Source organism: Mesocricetus auratus, unplaced genomic scaffold (genome assembly GCF_017639785.1).
Source record: "Mesocricetus auratus isolate SY011 unplaced genomic scaffold, BCM_Maur_2.0 Super-Scaffold_100010, whole genome shotgun sequence".
Taxonomy (NCBI): Eukaryota; Metazoa; Chordata; class Mammalia; order Rodentia; family Cricetidae; genus Mesocricetus; species Mesocricetus auratus.
The window spans coordinates 29,520,623-29,545,514 of NW_024429194.1; the positions used below are offsets into that span (position 1 = coordinate 29,520,623).

The window sequence follows — 24,892 nt, forward strand, 5'->3', positions numbered from 1 at the left end:
CTACAACTCATTGTGAAGCAGAAATACATCAGTATATTGACCGTGTAACTCTAGAATGTACTGGTGAGTTCCTTGTGAACCCATATGTGATGGTCTCTCATCAGAGAGGAAAAGCTAAACATCTTTCCTGGAGCAAATAGGAATCAGTGAATACCAACTTCTGTGAGATATTTTGAGTTGTAGTATTTATTTTAAATTCACAAGATTTTAACAATCCAACAGTGTTTTGATTTATCTAGTATAGTAAGAAGTCTTACAAACCCAAAACTAAGAGATCAGCTTAGGTCTATTTCCCTGGAGGTCTTCTCTCATCCAACTTCACCAAACTGAGCCAGTTAGTAAACCACAAAACTTTGAAGTCTTCTGGATAAACTTCTCCTTGAACTTTGCCATGCACATTTAAACAATCTTTCATTCTCCCCATTGACTACGGTCTTCTTAAAGCCAGAAAGTTATATTCATTTTTCTATCCCCAGTAGTTCACAATGTATCTGGCAGGCACCTCATAAGCAAAAGTTAGCTAGTGGGTAGATAAAATCAGAATGTGATTGTTCAGCCAGCAGAGACTTTTAAAGGACCTCACACAACAAGATTCTCTCATGTTCTCAAAATATATTTCAATATGTACAGGCTTGGAGGACTCACATCTTTAGTAAAATAAAGTTAAAAATGTAGATCTGTATAAATTATTAAAGTACATATCCAGGTTTTATGGAAAAGCACAACCATAGTTGTGAATTTGAAATCCAAAAGGTTGTGAGTTAATTCCTATATTGTTCTTTGGATTGGTCTCATTCGTTAAAGGTATTCAGCTCTACTTATTCAAACAAAAACCAAAAATGCTTTTGTGGTACTATGTTCTCTAGATGACAAGAGGGTTCTAGTCATATGCTTGTCAATTTGTTTCCCTTTAACAGTGAACAAAAATGCCTTTCCTCCTTCCTGGTAAGCAGACACATTTTCTTGAGCACACAATTTCTTAGCCACTGCACGTAACACCAGGTATTGCTAAAGAGTTGCATGGACTCATACCAAAGTATCAGCTGCTGAACTTGACCATCTATGAATGCACCTTTCAAACACTGTGCTGAAGGTATTTGAACTGATTCTCATATAAAAAGTAAGCGTCTCACCTTTTTTTTTTGTTCAAACAAACAAGAGTTTTAAAAGAATGCTGCCTGGAGTCATGACATGAAATATGGTTTTTCATATTCTCACTGTTCTGTTCATCGTGGCTGCACCAGGAAATGAGAATGCATTTCTTTATGGGGAAGAATAAAAGGATAGTCATTATCTGTAAAACTCTTATGACAATAACATGGCAACAATCACAAGAAACCTTTCTAAACAAGGCGTGAAAGCAGAAACGAAATGGCTTTGCAATTAGTCATGTCTAGCTGACAGATTTCTTCTATCTAAGGCAATTTGTGCTGAACATTTTATTTTGAGCCTCGAAGCTGATAAAAGAAGAAAAAAAGGAGTGTAGTTTTTGCTACATAAGACAGGTGGCGTAAGCATGCAAGGCTTAAAAAAATATATCTAAAGTGATTATTTTCTCTCGGATTCTTTGAAAAAGCTTGCCTGCGCTGGGGCTTGAGGCTGAGCCGGTGACGTCAGCGTGGAATGCGGAGTCAGGCGCCGAGGCTCGCTATAAGCAGAGGAGCTGTCCGGTGCTGAAACTGCTCGAGACCTCACCCAGCTGTAGAGGAGAGCACTTGGAGCCATCCACACCTTCTAAGACTGAGGTAAGACTGCTTTCTATTCGATTTTCTGGAAAGTTCTCAATTGCGTGTCCTCTTTTGGTTTCCCAGATGGGAGCAAAAAGACAATTTGGAAAGCTTATATTGGTAGAATGCCTGAAGGGCAACCTGCTGCTTTTCAGCCAAGGATACTCTATATGAATGCATAAATGAGAGTCTGTGATTTACAGGATTGCCAGGGAAATATTCACTAACTATAATGCTATCGAGAAAAACTGTATGGAAGGAGAGTGGAAAAGTTAAGGATTTTAGTGTCAACACGCCGATTAATGTAAAGTTAACCAAGCCTGATGTTTTGATTATTTTCCTAACGTGTTGTTTTCCTCCCAAGAGTCAGATACAGAACCAGGAATATAATTTATATGCTTAATATTCTTCATGGTTAGTTTATAAGGATCCAGATGCCATTAACCAATAAGTATTAGAGGCAAACAATTTGGATTCATAATTTTCTTTGATATTCACCTTATGGGAACTCTGAATTAACTATTAATTATTTTATGAACTGGTATATTCCAGAAGGGCTTATGTTATTATGCACCAATTTTAGTCCTGAGAAAGTAGCTTAGAATTATTTTGAGCATTGATTTCTTCCATTTTCAAAGGTGAATTATTATCTTGGAGGAAAGATTCTGTGAATACACAGAGCTGATAAGTTTGAATCCAGGAAAGAAAACATATAGAGCTGTATAGATTGCTATTGTAATTACTATGCCTTGGTTGGTAAAGCTGATGCTACTTGGCCGAAGAAGTTGATTGAAACAAATTGATTCTTGTTTATCCTAACTGGTTGAATTGTTTGGATTAGATATATTCACATGTATTGGTGCTCAGTGTCAATGTTCCCAGCTAATTTCATCAGAAAGACATTTTTACTGTGAGAGGATTCAATAACAGCTGTTCAGGGAGAGAGAATTAAAATCTAAATCAAACACTATATATGATATTAGCACTATTAAATCCATCTTTGCTTTTTGCAAGAGATACTTCTGGGGAAATGAAGTCACTTGAGTTTTAAAGGAAATCACTGTCATCCAAAGTAAGCCTGAATTCAGTGATGCAATGACCATGCTTGTCAGGCCAACATTCTGTGCTAATTCCACAGAAAAACCGTCCTCCAAAGTAAAGGTTTTACAGATAATCATATAATCTGAATGTTAAGATGTGTTATGGATATGTCAAGATAATGCTTTCAAAGCAAATCTACTTAATATGGTTTTCAAGATTACATTTAAAATGACAGTGGTGAAAATTGATTGTCAAAGCTAAATCAATCTGAAATATATATAGTACCTTCATTTAAAGTTCATTATATTACTCAGAATTTTATGAATAAATTTGCTTGAAGTAAGCATTTATTTACTTTGAAAGAATTCTCTGTATGCTTAAATAACCCACTTAGTGGTCATTTTAATCAGTCTATATAACTATGCCAAGGAAGTTTCTATATTTTCAACCACTTGATAGGTATAAAGAATTTATAAAATTCATTATCAGTAAGACCAGCTAAGTGATATTTTGATGTCTAATCTAACAGATAATTGTGTTCATATAACTTTGCTTATATATCACAAAGCACAATACACTGAAGTCATGAATAAGCTTGTAAACTTATTTACATACATTTATTTACAAGAGAATTCATTCATAAGGATTGAAATAGCTTCTCCAATATTAGCATTGCCAAACAGGAAACATATAAGTGATTCCTCTTACTAATCCATCTGTGAGATTTTTACAGTATTGGAGAAAAAAAATGAATGAAGATTTTTTTTAAGTAGGAAGAATTCAACACATTGTCTGTGTTTATCTAAATTGGGAGTTACACAGTGGTTATTTTAAGATTTTTTTTCTAACAGTGTGAGTCACTTAAGATTTCACAGGTCCCTACAAAAATAGACATAGACATAAGACAAACTGAATCTGAACACTCACGAGCTTAGAAATAGACTAGTTAAGTAAACTTATGTTCTCTCTGTAGCATCTGTTTATTTACTATACACTAGAGGGAAGATGAAAAATATAACCATAATTGCATTTTGCAAGTCAGCCATAATACAATTATTAGAAGATTGGAGCATAGAAAAAATTAAAACAGTATAGGTAATTATTTTAGCAGGCTTCCACAAAAAGGTTCCTTGGTTTAGCATACTAGCTGAGACCAGGGAGGACCCAGGTTTTAGGGATTTTTTAACTAACTGCTGGAGATATTGTTTGGTGAGTTGACCAGGACTCACATACAGGGTACTCAGTGTTATTGACACTAACATATTGTATTACATCATAATATATAGCTGCTGCACTTCTAAAACAAAACTGGATGGCTAATTCAAAGAGCAAATCAAAAGAGCTATCATTTTGACACAATCTTATGGGCATAATTGTATGTATATGTGCATGTATCACAAGAAATTATTTTGTCTGAAGTAATTACAACATTTTAAAAAGTCTCATTTTATTGAACAGAAGCATGGTTTTAAAAAGCCAGACTACTAGTTTGTAAATGAGGGACACAAAATTTGAGAACCCCACCATGTCAGTGTTTTTCCTCTCTTAAGCCAAGAGAATACCAGACAAGTCTGATGCAAGTGACTAACAATTTTCCTATAGATTCCTGTGGTCAGCTTGTGAGGATCATATAGGACATGTACATGAATTTTAAATAGTTCTCCTAGGCATACTATGGAATTACTTCTTTCTTCCCCCTTGTGCCTGATGTTTACCTTTCCTTCTCATCATGTCTTCCAGCTTGTATCACTTGTGCTAACTCGTGATTTTCTCTGCTTTAGGGAAACCTTTGCGGCATGGCAGAAGCTAAGACCCACCAGTTTGGAGCACTTCTGCTTCTTGCCCACTTCATTTTCCTCATCTCTGGAGCCCAAGCAGCCTCCTTCCAGCGAAACCAGCTGCTTCAGAAGGAACCAGACCTCAGATTGGAGAATGTCCAAAAGTTCCCTAGCCCTGAAATGATCAGGGCTTTGGAGTACATAGAGAAGCTCAGGCAACAGGCTCACAGAGAAGAAAGCAGCCCAGACTACAACCCCTACCAAAGCATCTCTGTGCCCCTTCAACTCAAAGAAAACAGTGAAGAAAGTCACTTGGCTGAGAGCTCAAGAGACACACTGAGTGAAGACGAGTGGATGAGGATAATACTGGAGGCTCTGAGGCAGGCTGAAAACGAACCTCAGTCTACCCCCAAAGAAAATAAGCCCTTTGCATTGAATCTGGAGAAGAACTTCCCAGTGGACATGGTGGAAGACTATGAGTCTCAGCAGTGGCCAGAGAGGAAACTCAAGCACATGAGGTTCCCTCTTATGTATGAAGAGAATTCCAGAGAAAACCCCTTCAAACGCACAAATGAAATAGTAGAAGAACAATACACACCCCAAAGTCTTGCTACCCTGGAGTCTGTGTTCCAAGAGCTGGGGAAACTGACAGGGCCAAACAACCAGAAGCGTGAGAGGGTCGATGAGGAGCAAAAGCTCTACACCGATGATGAAGATGATGTGTACAAGACCAACAACATTGCCTATGAAGATGTGGTGGGGGGAGAAGACTGGAGCCCCATAGAGGAGAAAATAGAGACTCAAACCCAGGAGGAGGTGAGAGACAGCAAGGAGAACACAGAAAAAAATGAACAGATCAATGAAGAAATGAAGCGTTCAGGGCAGTTGGGGCTCCAGGATGAAGATAACCAGAAAGAGAGTAAAGACCAACTCTCAGAGGATGCCTCCAAAGTCATCACCTACTTGCGAAGGTTAGTGAATGCTGTGGGCAGTGGGAGGTCACAGAATGGGCAAAATGGGGATAGGGCAGCCAGGCTTCTTGAGAAACCACTTGATGCTCAGTCTATTTACCAGCTGATTGAAATCTCCAGGAATTTGCAGATACCCCCTGAAGACTTAATTGAGATGCTCAGAGCTGGAGAGAAGCCAAATGGGTTGGTGGAGCCGGAGCAGGATCTGGAGCTTCCTGTTGACCTAGATGACATCCCAGAGGCTGACATAGACCAACCCGACATGTTTCAGAGTAAGCTGCTCTCCAAGGGTGGGTATCCCAAGACACCTGGTCGTGGTATGATAGAGGCATTGCCTGAGGGGCTCAGTGTTGAGGACATTATAAATCTTTTAGGCATGGAAAATGCAGCAAATCAGAAGCCCCCATATTTCCCCAATCAATATAGCCGAGACAAAGCTCTGCTGAGGCTCCCCTATGGTCCTGGGAAAGCTAGAGCTAACCAGATTCCCAAAGCAGCCTGGATGCCAGATGTTGAAAGCAGACAGGCACCCTATGAAAACATGATAAATGATAAGGACCAAGAACTTGGAGAGTACTTGGCCAGAATGCTAGTTAAGTACCCTGAGCTCATGAATTCCAACCAGCTGAAGAGAGTGCCCAGCCCAGGCTCCTCAGAAGATGACCTCCAGGAAGATGAGCAACTGGAACAGGCCATCAAGGAACATCTGGGTCAAGGGAGCTCCCAGGAAACTGAGAAACTGGCCACGGTGAACAAACGGCTTCCCGCAGGATCCCTGAAGAATGATGATGCCCCAAACAGACAGTACTTGGATGAAGATATGCTCATGAAAGTGCTGGAGTACCTCACCCAAGAAAAGGCTGAGCAGGGGAGGGAGCATCTCGCCAAACGGGCCATGGAAAACATGTAAACAGCTTCAACTATTTCCCAATTTTCCTTCTTTCCGCTAAGTGAACTCCCTACATTTCTCTTCAGTGTGTTGATCTCTATCTTGTTAACACTGTAATATCTTTAAGTGATGTACAGGCAGATGACTCCAGGTCATTTTGGGATCTGATTCACTTCCTCTGAGTTGTTATCTTGTGTATGGATATGTGTAAATGTTATGATTCCCAGATTAAAGATGTATGTCCTTTATTCAAGAAAGGTATCTATGGTAGTGTTGAAAGTGTATTTAATGGTCACAACACTGATGATGCTTACATATGATAAAGAACGTCCTATAATTATCTTGGACGTTTTTAACATTTATTGAATTATTTTGTTACTGTCTGTAGTGTTTTGTGGAGTTCTGGAGAAAAACCAATAAAGCATTATAAATATATAGTTTTACTTATAAGGCCTTTTCTATTGTGTGTTTTATTGTTTATGAATAAATGTTATTTATGGATACCCTTGGACTCTTCATTCTGGAAAACCAGAGACAAGTATTTTGGACCAAGCAGCATGAAGCCAAAGAAGAAAATTATTACTGTTGTGGGCAATCCAGGTAAGAAATTGTGAACATCATATGTATCATACTTTCTCCCTGCAGGATGATGTGACCATTCCCCAACAGTCTTATGCCTTTTCATGTTTTGTCCACATACCTCATTAACAAAATAAGTCCCTGGGTATAATCTTTACACTTTATCTTAATTTACATAAATAAAAGACATTAAACTTTCCACATCCATATACAACATCAAAATGAAAGAAAAGGGGTAAGAGAGGAAAAAAGAGAGAAAGGGAGGAGGGAGATGGTATGGAAGAGAAGGAAAGAACAAAGACTGGAAGGGAGGGAGGGAAGGAGAGAGGAATGGAGGGAGGGAGGGAAGGAGGGGAGATGGAGAAAGATGGAAGGGAGGGAGGGAAGAAGAAAGGAAGAGAGGGAGAGAGGGGGAACAACAATCAGTTGCTGTGTACATGACAATCAGAAAGGACTATAGATTTGGAAGCAGTCTGCATATCCTCAGGTCACATTGATTCCCCAAAGATGAAGCTGATTGTAAAAGAAGTAAACCATCACAGGGAAAGTCAGACCATATGCTCTGTGTCTCCTGCTTTGGTGAATCAGGCCATGGCACATAACTGTTTAACATCACCACAGTGCATGACATCAGCATGCTGATGTGTCAATGCAGGGTCAACAATAACAGCCAAATCAACAGCTGTAAGAGAATATGGGCAACCAAATAGTACTGTTTATAAACAATTAGTCAATAGTAGTTATATGTCAAGTTTGTGCTGTGTGTCAGGTACTGTACAAGTATTTCACTTACTTTATCTTACTTGGGTCACCCTGCCTTACTGTCAAAGATGGATTTTAATCTCCTTTTAATCATATTTGAAAAAAAACTAGAGAAATTTAGCGATATTCCAAAACCAGCATTATGAGTTGTGAAAATCTGTATTTTTAGCCATTTCCTTACTTGCCAGTCTTGAAATACTGGCTGAAGGATGGGAAGTAGAACAGTGATTGGCTCATGAAATTTGAATATAGGTCACTTCAGGAGGATGGTATATGTGCATGTGTATACGTGTGTGTGTGTGTGTGTGTGTGTTGTAAATGCATGTATATGTGTGTGTATATGTGTATGTGTACTTTTGTTTGTGTCTCAGGAGTTCCCCGAGCTGTCAAAAGGTAATGGGGGAGTCAGGAAAAAACACTTACAATTTTCCTGCTATTTTTCCAGATTCTTGGTCCAGTTATCTCTCAATTTCATGATGGCTGTAATATGTAGGTAGAAAGATACTTAGGTTTTCAGCACAGAGTATCTAACCCATGGTCTTTATCCTCAAATATGGTTCAAGATAAAAACTTTAGTTACTAGAAGGCAGCCTTATGAATGGTGGAATGGGGATTTAACCCATCACTAACCATAGCCCTCATGCACTTGTACTTCTATATGGTTATGGGGATTTATGATGTTTGGAGGCAGAAGCAAACAGACATCCAGGAACAAACTGAAGCTACCACAAGTGGAGGATTCCTGGACATCTGTGTGGTCTAAAACTAAAAATGATTCTATATGTTACAGACACTACTCACACAGTATACACTCTCCAAACACACACACACACACACACACACACACACACACACACACACACACACTGTGCATTAACTTGATTATTGGACCCTGAGTTAATTACATGACTTTTTAACACAAGTCTTGGGCAGAAACATGAATGTAACACCTTCGTTTGGCCAAGTAGATTTTTCCCTTTACCATAATGTTTAAAAACCTACCAAGATGTTGGACAGTGAGAACAAGCTAACAGGCACAATCAATCAGGCTCCAAGATGGAGTAGCATATAGGTGGGTGGGGTGTGATGTCATACTTCTGCTATACCATGTTGCATTTCTTTTAAAACCTCAGTTAGACTTGATGCTTCTTGAATCTTTAATGGAGACATTACAGGCATTAAGACTGGCATTTGTGGTGATACTTTAATTTGGAATATATATTCTTTGCCTGATCACCCCCAGACATTAGTCAGCAAACATCTTTGCCTTTTTTGCAGTACTACCATATCCTCAGCTATTGACTCATCAGACCTACTTATTTCTGATTCATTTTTTTCATAAGTACTTCAGTGCATTGCTCTTTAGCATAGGAAATGAGGCTCCAAGTACCATTCAAGGATGTAGATGGTAAATTATTTGGAATTAGGGCAATATTGTCCCTCTCTCAGCCAGAAGTCCCCTTCATCAGCAATCAAGCTCTTTAAGTATATGCCCTCCAAAGGTTAACTTTGGGAGGAGAAACTGACTCCACCCTTCGGAGGAGTGGATGCCTCTACCAGTGAAAGACAGATGGAAGTCTAGCATTCTGTCTCCTCTCAGTCTGTCAACAATCCAGAACTTCACTAGTTTCAGTACTTATAGCCTATCCACTTAGCTGCCGTGGTAGTTTGAGTGAGAAAAGTCATGCATGGGGGCTCAGGTATTCCAACACTTGGCTCCCAGTGAGTGATGCTTTTTGGGCCGGCTTAGCCACGTGGTATTCTGACTGTGGTGTATCTCTGGGAGAAGGGCTTTGAGAATATTTAGCCTTGTCTTACTTTCAGCCCACTCTCTTTGCTCTGTGTTTGCCTTGGAAGATAATATCTCTCAACTGTCTGTTCCTGGTGCCATGCCTGCCTCTTGCTGCCACGCTTACCTGATATGATGGGCTCCTATCCCTCTGGAGTCACAAGTCAAAATAAAGTCTCCCTTCCTTCAGTTGCTTTTGGCCATGGTCTTTTATCATTGTGACAGAAAAGTAACTAAAACAAGCAGCCTTGGGGACTATGAGCACTAATCTTATTTTTGTGCTCTTCCTAACAAGACTTCAAGTCATCCTCATCTCTCACGCCCTAACCCTCTAAACTTGGATTTCACTTTTCTGAATCTCAACTCCTCATATTCTATAATCATCCATTTTGTGCTCTTTGATGCTCAAGCCAGTCATAAACAGAACACCCAGTACCAACTTGTGGGAACACTCCTCCCACTTCTTCCTCCAGGAGAACATAATTAACCTTTAAAGTTCCTGTTTCCTTGTAGCTCTCTTCCTCATTTCCCTTTCACTGCCTGCCCTGCATTCCCCCACAACAAACTGCAAACCTCACATAAGCGCACATTATATCTTCTTGCTGTGGTCACTTATTGCCCCAAGTTACTTCCCTCACCTATGAAAGAGAGTAGTTTTATTGTTAGTTTTAATAATTAACACAAACTAGGATCACCTTGGAAAAAAGTTTTGAAGGATTTTCTAGATCATACTGGCCTGTGGGGGGTTTGTTTTCTTAATTGGGTAATTGGGAAAGACCTGGTCTATTGTGGGTAGCACCATTCCTTGGGCTTGGGCCCAGAGCTTTGTAAAATTTCAAAGCTGAGCAAGCAGACATATGTGTTCATTATCCCTCTATGATTTATTGTAGCTGTGAGTAGTTACATCAAGTTCCTGTCCTGACTTTCCCACAATGATGGGCCTAACCTGGAATTGCAAGCCAAATAAAACCCTTTCTCCCTCAAGTTGATTTTTGTCAGATTATTCTTTTTAATTGAAGCAACAGAAATGAAACTAGGGCAATAGTTTGCTCAGATTGTGGATCTGCTTCTGTAGGAGCACCTTCTGACTGCATCATCCGTGAAGATGACTGATTCACCTGTCCAGTCACCATAGTTTCAGCTGTCTAGTCTCCATCCTTCACTTTCCTTGGTAGACTCATGATCTTTTCCTTATTAGTCACTGAAACATATCCTAAGTTAAAAATTCCAACACATTATTCAAACATTTTTAGCTACAGATTTTCAGTCTTCACCCAATTCCAATAATACTTGCAACTACCACCTCCCAGTGTAATCAACTTATCATCTTCTAGGCTGTCTTCTTCCCATTATTCTTCACCACCCACCTTATCAAGTGTACATTGACTGGTTAGTCATTATAATCATTCCCTTGCAAGCATTTTTAACTGTCTTCTGTCTATGTCTCATTGTAATTTCTTTGATAAACAACAACTTTAGTTAAATCCAATTCTCTACCCACTCATCTCTCTTCCCCAACAACGGAATATAGCAAGAGCAAGACACATAATCACACTGACGTATTTAATTTTACATCCTTCCCCATAGACCCCAAGTGACCCACAGTGCTGTCCTGCAATGCTCATATATCTCTACTCTGTTCAGTCTCCCACTCCTTAGATGCTAATACATTTTTCTTTCTGAGAATAGTTAACACTGTCTCCATAGTCTTTGTTGCCAGATGGTTGTCCGACTTCCCAATTCACTGAGAAAAGATGAATCAACATAAAAAAGAAGGTCAACAGCTTCCTACTTTCATCTCTGTTTTCTCATTTTTAATTTTGTTATTTTAAATGTCTGGTCTATCCTCTTCCCTTTGGTAAACTCCCAACTTGTGTGCTGGATCTGTTCTCATCTTTACTAGGGAAATTGATTCAACAGTTCTCTCCATCCTTATTGCCGCTATTTGATCATGTTTGTCAGTAAGCAAATATACTGTTTTTTTAAATAAATCTTTTCAGAGTTATGTGCCAAGTACAACCTTTACTCATTTACCCTTCAATTAGACATTAGCTACCATCTCTCCACAACAATGGCTTACTAAAATAAGCAGCAACCTTGGTTCAATTTCTTGTCGTCGAAATATTTGAATTAGTGACTATGATGGTTAATTCTGATTACCAACTTGATTTGGATTTATAAGCACCCATGGCATAAATGAGTTACATCTCTGAGTGTATCTGTAAGGTCATTTCCTTGAGGTTAAACTCAGGCAGACTTATCCTGAATGTGGGTCACAACTCCTGATAGGCTGGGGTTCCAGACTGAATATAAGGTGAAATGGAGAAAACCAGAATTCTTATATTCCCCGTTTGCTGTTTCATAGCTGATACCACAGATCAAGTCAATCCTACCACTATGTCTTCTCATCACCATGTACTACATCCCCTAAATCAGGAGCCAAATAATCTTTATTCCTTAAGTTATTTTTCATCAGACACTTGCTCAATGCAGAAAAGTGGTACTGAGATGTGAAACTGTTGTTGCAGTAAGCATGGTCACATGGTGCATAGATTTGGGTACTGATTTTCAGGAAGGATATGGAAGACTTTGGCAGTATGGGTTAAAGAAGCTATAGAATTTCACAAAGCAGACCATACAGTAAAGACTGCAATAAACTTCACTATGAGAGTTATATGTCTTTGGAACTGGTTTGTGGGAGGATTGGGGGGGAATTTGAAGAAACGGGCAGGAAAAGCCCTAAAGTAATTTAAAAAGAGCTCAGTGGACCACCCTGGTTGGTGTTTGAAGGACCAGAATGACTGTATAACTGTGAGTAGTAGAGGCTGTGCTCATGAGATTTCAAATAATAAGAATTCCATCAACAATTCATACTATTCCAAAAAACCCAAAAATAACAACAACAAAACAACTGCCTATGCTCTTCCTGTGTCCTGAAAATTTGAGTGGACCCAAATTCACATATAATGAAATAATCATTCTTGGACTATGACATGGCTGCTGCTTACTATGTATAGTTGGGTTTATAGTAAGCATGCAAAGCATGGAGGAGAGCATAAAGGTGTTTTTAATGCGAAGTTTGGAGAGGAAATGAGAGGCAGCTAAAGCTCTAGACAGGGCATACAAGGCAGATGCAGACAAAGTGGTTGTCATTGTTAAAAGACTGACAAATATAGAAGGAATGTTTTCATTCTTCACTAGGGCAATATCAAAGGTGCCTTGAGGGCAAGACTCCCCTCATTAGAAGCTCCAGTTCATAAAAATGCAAGTTCATTTGAAAGGATAGTGTCCCAAAGGGGCGTGCACGAGATGATAGAGAGTTCTTGGCATCTTGTTGCACACAGTAATTCAGATTCAGCTCACAGGTGCAGTTGTGATTGTGTTTTCTCCCTTCACGGTATCAGTTTTCTGTGTTAGTTGCTTCTCGTTGTCGTGATAAACACAGCAGTTTAAGGGTAGAAAGATCTATTTTGGAGCACACTTCGATAGTACAGATAGTTATCATGGGAGGGAAAGCATGGTGTAAGAGAGGCTCACTGCTGTGACACGGGTAGTGTGAGACTGTTGCTCACATCTGAGTGGATCATGAAGCAGATGTGGGACAGGAAGCCGAGTCAGACGATGCTCACTCCCAATAACCTACTTCCTCCAATTATGCTTCACCTTCCAGAGGTCCCATAACCTTCCAACAGTACCAATCTTTGGAACTAGTATTCAAACAGATGAGCCTGTGTATAGTATGCTATACTACAGCACTAATACATCAATAACTAAGCTTATTGTATCTAAACAGATTTGGTAATACCTATTTATACATGGTCACAGAATAAAATAAATGGGAGAACACAACTTTTGTTCTAGATTTAAATATTATTCGATGTCAACTCTTCCATTTGTATTTCAAGAAGGCGTAGAGACTTTAGGGGGGAGCTTTAGTATGTCTGTAGTTTTTTAGGGTTTTTTTTTTGGTTTTAGGAGACAGGGTTTCTCTGTGACTTTGGAGGCTGTCCTGGAACTAGGTCTTGTAGACCAGGCTGGTCTTGAACTCACAAAAATCTTCCTGCTTCTGCCTCCCGAGTGCTGGGATTAAAGGCGTACAACACCTTAGTAGTTTAATAGGGAGGGAGAAGACAGAGACCCCAGCTCATGAAAACCAGGTACACATATTTACAGGGTAACATCAAGAGTTCCTGTTATGATTAGGTAATTTGTTCAAATGTAAGAGCTTTCTAGCACAACAAAAATTTCACCTACTTATTTTTTAAATCAACATAGGTAAAAATTATAGTTGTTTTGCCAATAGAAGAATAATAGTTACTGTTATAATAATGGTGTGGGCCTTAGCCACATGTTTATGAAAGATGTCAGTTAGACTGTGTAGCTACTGAAGCTGATATTTTTTTATTCGGAAGCTATTATCTCTGACCATTGGAAGGCTAGGATGCCCTGGGGCTTTGATCTCAGAACTTCTGGTGGGTGAAGAGAAACAAGGATGGAGAACCGTAGCTGGCTTTACTCCCTTTGATCTGGAACACTGTGACAGCTTGTCTCCAAGTGTATTTCACTAGTACTTACCCTCTAGATGGTTCATCATAGCAACTACCAGTAATTGTTTTTTGTGGAAGACCAAAGCCACACATGTATTTGTATCTAATTTCCAAATGCCTGTAGCCACTCTTTTCTAATCCTAGGACATTTTTCACATACAAATGTATTACTGATGCCTTGAGGTTTGTTATTTTATCAGACTCTTTCTCTTTCTTTCTTAGTTTTCTTTTGTGCCATTTTATTTGATCAGTATCATTGATGTGGATTCTGGATGGTCCAGAGATGTGATGGGTAGGAAGCAGGAGTATTAGTGAGTGACAGGTCAGGGTCTATGCAAAACCTAGTGATGGAACAGCTGTTGCGTTTCTTCCTGTTGCTGTTGTTTTTGGTTATATCACGACATATTGGTCCCTCAGCCTGTTTATTTCAGCCCCCTATGCTGTAACCACTTGGAGAAAGTCTTTTTTTTTATGAAACTACCAATTCTGAATCTAACTGTCATGGGGGTCCAACATAATTCAGTCAATTTCCTGATAATGGTGAGAAGTTTGTGGTGGTGGGAACCAATAATTCAGGTTTATATGCCATGGTTTACAGTTCCATTTTATTCCAAACTTAGCCCATGTGGGCAAGGAAAACTGATGAGATGCAGTTTCCACATGATATGGTTACCTTTTCTACTATTGTTGCCTAAATCCCTTCATTTTCTGTAAGAAAAACAAGTGAAAATAAAGACTTATTACTATTTGTGAAGATGAGAAGCTCATGGAAGTTAATTTCTACAGACTTCAGAATATTTGATAATGAGGTTTTGGTTTGTTTGTTTGTTTGAATGTCATTTAGGAACTGCTAAGATGACTACACATACAAGGGTGTTTGCTGCCAAGCTCGACAATCCCAGGACCGACAGGTACAAGGAAACTGTTCTCTGAGCTTGACACTTGTGCCATAGGATGCACTCTCTTTTACACACACACACACACACACACACACACACACACACACTAAATGAAATGTAATTTTAATTAAAAATAGCTAATCATTCTTCCTTGATTTTTCCCATCTGTGGGAATTACATTGAAAGAACTAAAGAGCAAATAAAATAGCTGCCTCTTCCCTTCCTCCTCAGTGATAATCCCATAATTTAATTCATTCTGAGCCAACAGGTTGCTATGGCAGCAGGAGAGTCAGGGTTGCAGCTTTGCCCCATTCTGCAATGTGGAATCAGCTCTGTACAGGGTGAACTTCAGGGGAAGCACTGTCTGCCTTGACCTACAAACCTCCTGCATCTTTAAAAATACAACACTAAGCTAGTGGCAGTACCAGGGCAAGACTCCTGAGTAGGTCAGTGGCCCTTCCAGGGTGTTGAGTGGAGCAAGCCATGATCTCTATATCTTTATTTAGCTTAGGATTTGATCCTCAAAAGGTTCATTATGTAAAGACAATTTATGATCAACAACAACAACAACAACAAAAATGTTTGAGAAGAATTTGTGATTTTATGTTGTATGTTTTGGCTCCCTTCCCCTCTAAGCTCTGTTAAAGGTTTAATTCCTAAAACCATGTTTGCTCATACATCCAGAAATCATATTAGAAATGGGACTCTTGCAGCACAGAATTCAGTATAAAATCTTGATTGTGAAATCTACCTATTATGTGAAAACTGCCTTCCTAAGACAAATATATTACTGTTATATATGTGAAATTACATATTAATCACATATTAACATATGTGATATGTAATATGCATAGAAAATATACACACATGTCATATGATGTTCTCTACTTATGTAAAATGTACATGTGTGTATGCAAATATGCATGGACATAAATATAATTTAATTTATATATCCAAGTACTAAAGTCAACAGTTATTATTGTCCTCTGACAGTCCCTCCCCACAATGTTTCCATGTAGATTTATTGTCTTCTTTTTGTCCAGAGGAAAGCTTAAGTTTTTTGTGGATGCACATGTAACATTAAAGCAAAATGTTCATAAAAGGCAAGTTAGTGATAAATTAGATTTTGGAAATGCTATTTATTCTTAATTGCCATGAAATAAAATGTCTTTGGGAATGGGAGCACATTAGGGATAGAGATACATAGGTTCTAATCCAGTGATTCTCAACCTCCCTAATGCTGTGATCCCTTAATACATGTTCCCCATGTTATGGTGAACTCCCCAACCAGAAAATTATTTTTGTGATTAGTACAAATTTTACTACCTCATAACTTTAATTTTGATATGATATGAATAATAATATAAATATCTTTAATAGCTGTGTAAATATGCAAGATATCTGATATGTAATCCTCAAAGGGGAAGGAGTCGAAATCCACAGGTTAAGAACTCAAACCTTTCTGAAATTAAGCACATACCCATGCAAAGAAATTAGGGGGAGGCAAGACAACCTTCCAGGGGGTTTTATGGGCCAATGACTCAACATACTCCATTTCTTTCCTTATGCCACTCAACTTTCTGCCAGGCTTCTTTTTTTCTTCTACTTTTAAAAAAATAAAAAAAATCTCATTTTACATACCAATCCCAGTTCCCCCCTTCCTGTCATTCCACTCCCCCTACTATCTCCCCATCCCCCCCCATTCACTGCTCATAGAGGGTGAAGCTTTCCATAGGGAATCATCAAAGTCTGTCACATCATTTGGGGAAGGGCTGAGGCCCCCCCTGTGTCCAGGCTGAGCAAGGTATCCATACATAGGGAATAGGCTCCAAAAAGACAATTCATGCACTAGGGACAAATACTGGTTTTTATTGCTAGGGGCTCCACAGACTGCCCAGGCCCTCCAACTGACACCCACGTTCAGGGGAACCTAGTTCTGTCTTACGCAGGTTCCCCAGATGTCAGTCTGTAGTCTGTGGGTTCCACTTGCTCAGGTCACCTGTTTCTGTGGATTGCTCCAACATGGTCTTGACCCCTTTGCTCATCAGTCTTCCCTCTCTACAACTGGACTACAGGAGTTCAGCCCAGTGCTCACCTGTGACTCTCAACTTGTGTTTCCTTCAGCTACTGGATGAAGGCTCTATGATTCTGCCAGGCTTCTTGTTCAGCCATTAAGATCCAACTTGATCAGCACCTGTTGGGTGTTATTGTCTCTTGCTTCCTGTTGTATGTACTCCGCCTTCACATCCTTCCAGATGTTGTGTTTCCCTTCTTAGTGGTTACTTCTCCAACAGTGTTTACAAAATTCTACTGAAACAGAAGACAAAAAAGGAAGCAGGATTGAGGATGGAGCATTGTGAAAATCAGAGAGATACAGACCCAGAAGTCACTAGGGACACTAACGGAACCCTCCAGAAGCTCAAAGTCCACTGTGGTGGGCAGGGGTGTGAGACCCCATCCCACCTTACTCAGACTTCTGTACACAGCCTCTGAAAGAAGAAGAGCCAGGTAGGGGCATCTGCTTCTTCACTTGTGTTTCAGGGCTACCCAATCAGAGTGGGACTCCAGCTTGGACTTCAAGGTAGCCCTCAAAGGAGCTAACCACTGCAGGCTTCTCTGAGAGTTGGTTTTTGAATTGAAATATGAGAGACCACGGTGAGATTATGACATTACAGCAGAGGACCCCAGCACCTTATGGGCCTCTCATTACATGTAACTCTTCTGTTTGCCCTCCACCATACAAAGCAGGCACCATTATAAAGGAAATAGGACATTAGAGAACTTCATGGGTTTAATAAATTGAAGGCTTTCTCCTAAGGGAAGTAGATGGTTTTTGGTATTTGACATTGGGTTAATTTGTTTCTCTGATCATTTGGTGGTTACGGCTGAAGAGAAAGGATGGGCTAGCTACAGGGAAAATAAAGATAACTTAATTTTTTCTTAATCTGTAAAAAGTATTTATTTTTGGACCCTGTGATATATTTTATTATTAGTTTAAGATTCATAATGTGGATCCCACAAATAGCTACAGAAAAGAACAGTTCTTTTTTATTGTGTATTTGTTTTCTGCAAAGTTTGTGTAAAGCACTCCCAAGAAATAGTGATTTTTAACACTTGCATGTATTTTACAATATATTTCCTTTTCCAAGTTAGACGGTGGGAGGAAAGAAAGCAATTCTCTTTCATCTCTATTTCCTCTGATAATGTTTCTTACCTTGCATCTATATCATCAGAGAAATATGTGTGAAGAAAAATTGGATTCTTGCAGTGAAGGTGTGTTGGGTGCCACATCAAACCTGAGGACTCCAAAAAGATGTGAGTTATTGATTGCAAGTTATAGTGAACAATCCTCACGAATTCTCACTGCATTCCAGGACCCAGAAACAATCAGACAGTCTGGCTGACTTCCCTGTAATGGATGAAAAACTCAAAGCCAACTGTGTCATGTGACTAGGGCAAGCTACAAGAAAAACAGCAGTAGCACACTGGAGCAAAAGCTGGAAGGGAACTCAGCTCTTCCCGAAAGTCCTTCATCACCCACTCATCCATTCATCTTCACTTCGCTGCTTAAGTCATTCACGATTCATTGCTCACAAAATTTAGGGGACTAATGGGTGATATGAGGAAGATAAACAAAAGAAATCGAATTTCACCTTCTAGTTGCTCACAGTCTAGTTAGGGAGATGGCTTTATCAATGTGTGCATTTGGAAAAAAAATCTATGCAATAAAGCTATACAAGTCAAAAGGGTAACGCAAACCCTGAGATATTTAGGGGTAACTAGTAGAGAGACTTTGACTTCACTGTTCTCTCTGCATTTGAAGACAGATACCTGAGATTGACAGACAAAACACACCATCACATCAAGTAAGAAAATAACAAAACCATGCAAAGCAGAACTAGGCTGTGATCCATTACTCAGGCTGTTCAGGCAGTGTGTGCTCCCTCCCCTCTGTCTCTTGTGCCATAATGTTTACCCATCCTCTTTAAGGTTGTTTGGATGATGTGACAAGTCCTAGAACCAGGATCTGAAGTACTATGCATGATGTTGTGTCAGATAGATGCTGGCTGTGATTTTGATAGGTCTCTGCGGAAAGCAGAGAGGGTTTGCGGGTAGGAGGTCTCATCTGGTTCCATGAGCCTTACTTGTGACCTTTCCCTGTGCTTCATGTACTTTAGAGTTCATGTGAGTCACATGAGGATCTTGTTGTTTTTTTTTAAATAGAAATCCCCTTTTCTTTTTGGTGCTGGGGATTGAACCCAGGGTCTTGTGTTCTGCTATTGCCCAACATGGCAGTCCAAGGAATAGGTGTTAGATAGGTGTTGAGTCTGAGATTCTTGGTGTAGGAGATGAGGCTGGACTGTGTTTGAGAAGCAAAGTTCCAGGGCAGAATGTTTCTGGGTGAAAGAAGCAGGGACAGGCCATGCAACTCTATTTCTCCTCCAGACATTGTAATTAGTTTGTGTGAAATTGAGATGTAAATGACAAATTTGTACCTTAACTGATTCTCCTAATTAAAAAATTCCTTCTCCCCGGGACCACTTTATAGCTCCCATTGGCCTACAATTTCCATTCAATTTTCACCTTTATCTTCTTTCTCTAAATATGACAGGGATCAGAAGAGCCAGGTTCTTGGGCTGGTCACATTAACTATATAGACTCAGTACTTTTTCTTTGTTCTACTTGCATTTCCATATTTCCAGAGTTCACCCACATCAACACCAATCTTTATGAGCTAAAAACACTTTGCCCATGAAGTCATCAGTGTCGTTTTAGACTGTGGCATCAATCCTTCACCAGGAGGACTGCACTGGATTTGTACTTTCCTCTCTTGGTGGAGAGAAAAGTTTAGATCTTTGATAACAGACTGACACAAATAGCAAACAGGCAGTGCAAAAGGAAGGCCATTCCTCCTAAGGTCCTGATGCTTTTGGTATAGAGATGGCCTTTCCCTCCAAAGGTCCAACTTTTGTTCTAGGTGAGAATAAGGATAGAGGTTAAGATTTCACCATTTATTGAGGAACAGCATTATTGAGCCCTCTTTCACAGTAATGAGAAGGCCATGAGTCGAAAGGAGAGATGTGGAGCACAATCATGCATCCGTAGCCACATCCTGGCCTTGTAATCACATCTATTAGTTCTAAAAGGAACAAACAGGTGACTCAGGAGATCTTCCATAGGTCACTGGGTAGCAGGAACACACAGTTTCTGCTGTAAAGCTAATGGAATTGATTTATCTAATCACATACACTGCAAGTTAAGCATGTTCTCTGTCTCCAGTGTTCTGTTCATGATTTTGATGAGCAACTTCCTTAGATTGCTAAGAACAAATAATTCTCCTAGAAATGAGAAAAGTGAGAAGAAACAGGGCCACCCAATTTGGGTGGACATTAATATAAAAAGGAACTAGAACAAACATTTTATTTATTTCCTGTCTTAAGCATACATATTGCCTCTATAACACTGGGGGTTGGTCCTAGGACCGTGACAGTACTGTATACATATCTTTGGGTACCTTGCAGTCTCATTTTATCTGTAAGGGTGAATTAATTGAGATGTATTGATACTGAAGGCTTATAACCCAGGTAACTAAGGCACTAGACTTCAAAGTGAAGGTTACTATAGCTTCTGGGATGAGGAGCCGGATCTGAATTCCAACAGTGATTCTTCTTAGTATTTTATGCACTTAATGCCTGATTTTGTTTCCTACATCCTTTGTCTATGAGTTGTGACTCATGGGTGGACCACAGGGAGCTACAAATAGAAGATCCTACATTTCAATTTGCCAAGAGCCATACAGATTTGGTCCTGTTGCTCTGGTGCTCCATCTGTTTAACATTTTCTTGGAGTTTTTCATTAAGTATGACAATTAGAAGGTACATATAAATAAATTGAGGAGGACTTTTTGTAAACATCTCCTGTGTGTGTCTGGCTTCTGTCATGATTAGATACCTGTGCAGAGAACAGTGTTTTGTTTTGCTTTATTTTTTAATTAAATCAGAAAGATGTTAGTAGTGGTCTAGTTCTTTCTCCAGTACCTTTGAGAGCCGTAGCACAGATACTAACAAAGCACACCCAAACAGACGTTGAGATGTTGACTCTTCCCAAGTCTCAGTGGTGGTAGAAAAATAGAAGCTGTTAGATTCAGTTGGGAGGACATGCTAGGCCAAGATTTCTCATTTGACCTGGGAGACACAGAAGCTCATCAAACTGTCAATTGGTGGAGGCTGGGACTAGTAGGAAGCTTCGGAAATGACTGGCTAGTTGAATGTGATACATATGGCAGCAAAGACTAAGCCTTACTGTCAGGGAATGTTTAGTTACTGGGACTTCTTTGCTATAGTGGTTTTATAGTTTATTGGGTGATGCAAATCAATAGACAGATATTTACTCTCTGGTAATTAAAAAAACTCCCAATAAGCCTTTCAACAAGAAATGAGCTTGGAACTAAGAACAGCCTTTGGTTAATAATTACTAAATGAAGCTGATAACAAACTTGTAACTTGTTTAGAATGCTTCGCTTATTACTGTTGACTGTGAGAACTCTAGGGGTAAAACTGACAATAACAAAGATAGGATCTTCAGGTGTCCTAAGATGACACCAGCAACTCTATTGAAGGCCAGTAGTAGTATTGTGGAAAATTGTGCTCAAAGGCAAAGTCTTAATGTATGTAACTACAGAAGATTCTGTTATGTAGCATAACTTTTCAGTTACATCAAATTACCACATTTCCAAGGCAATTTAACTTGATTTCAATTTCAGGAAATAGCTGTTAATAGCATGTTGCCTTCATGAGCAAATGGACTTTGAAAATTAAGTATGCCAGTTTATTATCATTATTCTAGATATTTTGATAGAAGATCAGCTAATTCAGTTCCAATATTTTGATGCATCTGATGCCCTCCTCCAGAGCCTTAGGTACTTAAACCCATTTATACTATTTTCCTCACTGCTGTTTTAGTGAATTTTCAGAGGGTAACAGAGTGAAACACATTAGCCTTTTGATAGAGGAGGCCAAGGTTTGGAAGTGACTATCCTGTCTACCTCATTTTCTTTGCCAAATAAGGTATGGAACAAGCTAGATCGAAGAGGGTGGTGAAGAGGCGCCTTACTTCATGAAATGAGCTATGGGTCATATTAAAGTCTCTTAGTTGTAGACCAGTGGTTCTCAACCTTCATAGTGCTGTCACCCTCTAATACAGTTCCTTAGGTTGTGATGATCCCCAACCATTAAATTATTCTGCTGCTACTGCATAACTGCAATTTTACTACTCTTATGAATCATAATATAAATATCTGATATGCTGGATATCTACTATGTGATCCCCCCAAAGGGCTCAGGACCCACAGGTTAAGAATCACTGCTACAGACAGCCAGGTAACATTGGATATATTGACAATCTGTGACAAAAATCTGCTCTTAAAACTTGTGTCCATGCCGGGCGTTGGTGGTGCACGCCTTTAATCCCAGCACTCGGGAGGCAGAGGCAGGCAGATCTCTGTGAGTTCGAGGCCGGACTGGACCGACAGCTTCCAAAACAATACAGAGAAACCCTGTCTCATAAAACCAAACCAAACCAAACCAAAACAAAAAGCAAACAAACTTGTGTCCACATTGTTAAACATTCTGGGTCCTAAGTACGCCTTTAATACAATATTCTCCACTCCCATAGAATTTGGTAGATTATGGAAGTCTCAATATCTCTTGATTGGTCAGATTCCTATTGTTTACATTGCCATCCATTGGAGCCCATCCTAGAATGATCTCCTTATGTTATATCTGATCTGAGTATGTCACCAGGGCTTAAGAGTTTGTCATAGTTCCTTCCAATCCAGTAGACTCTAGGACCATGATCTTGCATTGGAAGGTGTCTCATAGCCAAGCAAGAATCTCTTTAAATATATCTTCTGCCACTCTGTAAAATATGTTTTTGGGACCATGATAGATTTTCTTACCTGTGCCTCTCCACATATGGCCTGACTTCTTACTCTAAGACTTTATACATGCTGTTCTTCAGTCTGAAAAAGAATCCCTCATTACTTACCTCCCTCTTCACTCTGCTAGCTTTTCTGTTTGGCCAGAAATTCTACTTTGAGTTATGTATGTCATGTCATTTCTCCCAGGAGGCTTTCTTGGAAGAATGGGAGACTCCCTTCTCTATGTGTTGATTCTTTTCTCAAGGTATTCAGTGAGTGATTTCTTCATTAGCAATACCTGCTACACAGGGGCCAGGAGTATTGTTTGAGACTCCTGGTTATTCAGCTTTAGAAATAGGGCCTAGAAGATGGGAAGTAGCTCAGTTGGTAAAGTGCCTGCTGAATAAGTGTGAGAACAAGAGTTTGGATCTCCAAGATCCAAGGAAAAGCCAGGCATGGTAGTGCATATCATAATCCTAGTGTTGGAGAGGTAGGGACAAGCTGATCAATGGAAATCAATGGCCAGTCAGTCCAGCCAATCAACAATCTCCAGGTTTAGAGAAAGGCACTACCTTGTTTCAAAAAAAATAAGGTGATTAACTGAGGAAAACAATGATACTGACTTCTGGCATATAGGTGCATCTGCATGTGCATGTGTGTATGCACATGCAAACACATACATACACACACAGAGTATCTTGATGGTGGTATATTCATTTCCCTCTATAAGGAAATTAAAACAAATGCAATTACAGAAAGAGCAGACAGGTTAAATTAACTCTGCTCAGAAGTATACCTGTTCTATGCATAATTGATTACATCTCCTATAAATTAATTTAAAATTTATCAAATGAAGTGACAATGCAATTTTAAAGTAAGAGGCTCCTATTTGTGTAACAAGAATTAGCTGCTCAACTGTTCAAGTTTTATTATATAATATTTAAAATTCAGGTCAGTTCCTTGAGTTGTATACTGGGCACCTTTTTTCACAGATGAAAATGAAATCTCTAAAGAGGTTTTTATATTAATGGGAAAGAGTTGGTGGTGATTCTTTTACATCTAATGTAAGAAAGCTATGGTAAACATATATTCAGATGTCTAATTTAAAATCATGTAATATTAAAGAAACCTAATAAAACATATCACCTAGACTTACTATTATTTTATTATGTGTGAATCATAATTACTACATAAAGAAATGCTACATATGTACCTAAATGCCCCCATTATATTCTCATTTCTATTCTTTCATGTAATCATTCACTTGATGATTTAAAGAGAACTGAGTACCTGGTATTTTACAGATACTACATATGAAGTGGAAGCATGTATAAATATGTCCTTACCTCATGAACTATGTGGTAATTTCTTACTATAATCTCCATTTCCCAATTGTTGGTTATCATATTAACATATGATCTTACATATCAATAGCACATAAGTATTATCAAATGATACTCTTATATTATTATATGATTTGAAAGTTGTTGACAGGACTACTGCTTTCACGAACTCACAGTAGCCATGGTTACTGACACAAGACCTGTGTAAGATCAAACCAGTCTACATTTAGTGCTGTTTACTGCCCTTCTCTGTATTGCCCTCCCTTTCAGAGCTCAGCCAGTCTCCAGTCCTTGCTTTTTCCATTTACTCCTTCATAGCACCTCTATCCTTAAAGAAAAATGAAATCATGGTTTTATTTTAATACTATGTAGCCAGGTATGGACCTGATATCTTTCACACATAGACAGCTACTTATCTCATCTTTCCCCTTCTTTATTTTTATCAATGCCATATTGAATTTTTAAGGTTTCGTCTCCCTTTTGCATGTATGCTAGCTAACTTAGTTCTATTTTTGTTCCTGGAGACCTACTAGACTATAATCGACAATGTCTTAACTTGTTTGAAACTTTTGTTCTTTTGATTTCTTCTATTGACATAGACCATTTATGTTTTCTCTTATGTCATCTTCCTGCTAAATTTCATTTTCAA

The 24,892-nt window shown here is 39.1% G+C and overlaps 1 protein-coding gene across 2 annotated transcripts; it reads left to right on the forward strand.

Moving 5' to 3' along the window:
* The first annotated feature begins 1,588 nt into the window (after positions 1 to 1,588).
* Positions 1,589 to 6,841, forward strand: Scg2 (secretogranin II). 2 transcript variants are annotated; one of them, XM_013122341.3, is made up of 3 exons: positions 1,589 to 1,745; positions 4,550 to 5,517; positions 5,638 to 6,841. In XM_013122341.3, the coding sequence occupies exons 2-3, from the start codon at positions 4,565 to 4,567 to the stop codon at positions 6,425 to 6,427; spliced, it is 1,743 nt and encodes a 580-aa protein (XP_012977795.1). In that variant the 5' UTR covers positions 1,589 to 1,745; positions 4,550 to 4,564; the 3' UTR covers positions 6,428 to 6,841. The 2 variants fall into 2 exon arrangements, with proteins under 2 accessions (XP_012977795.1, XP_005082561.1); XM_005082504.4 differs by having other exon boundaries at positions 4,550 to 6,841.
* The last annotated feature ends 18,051 nt before the right edge of the window (positions 6,842 to 24,892 follow it).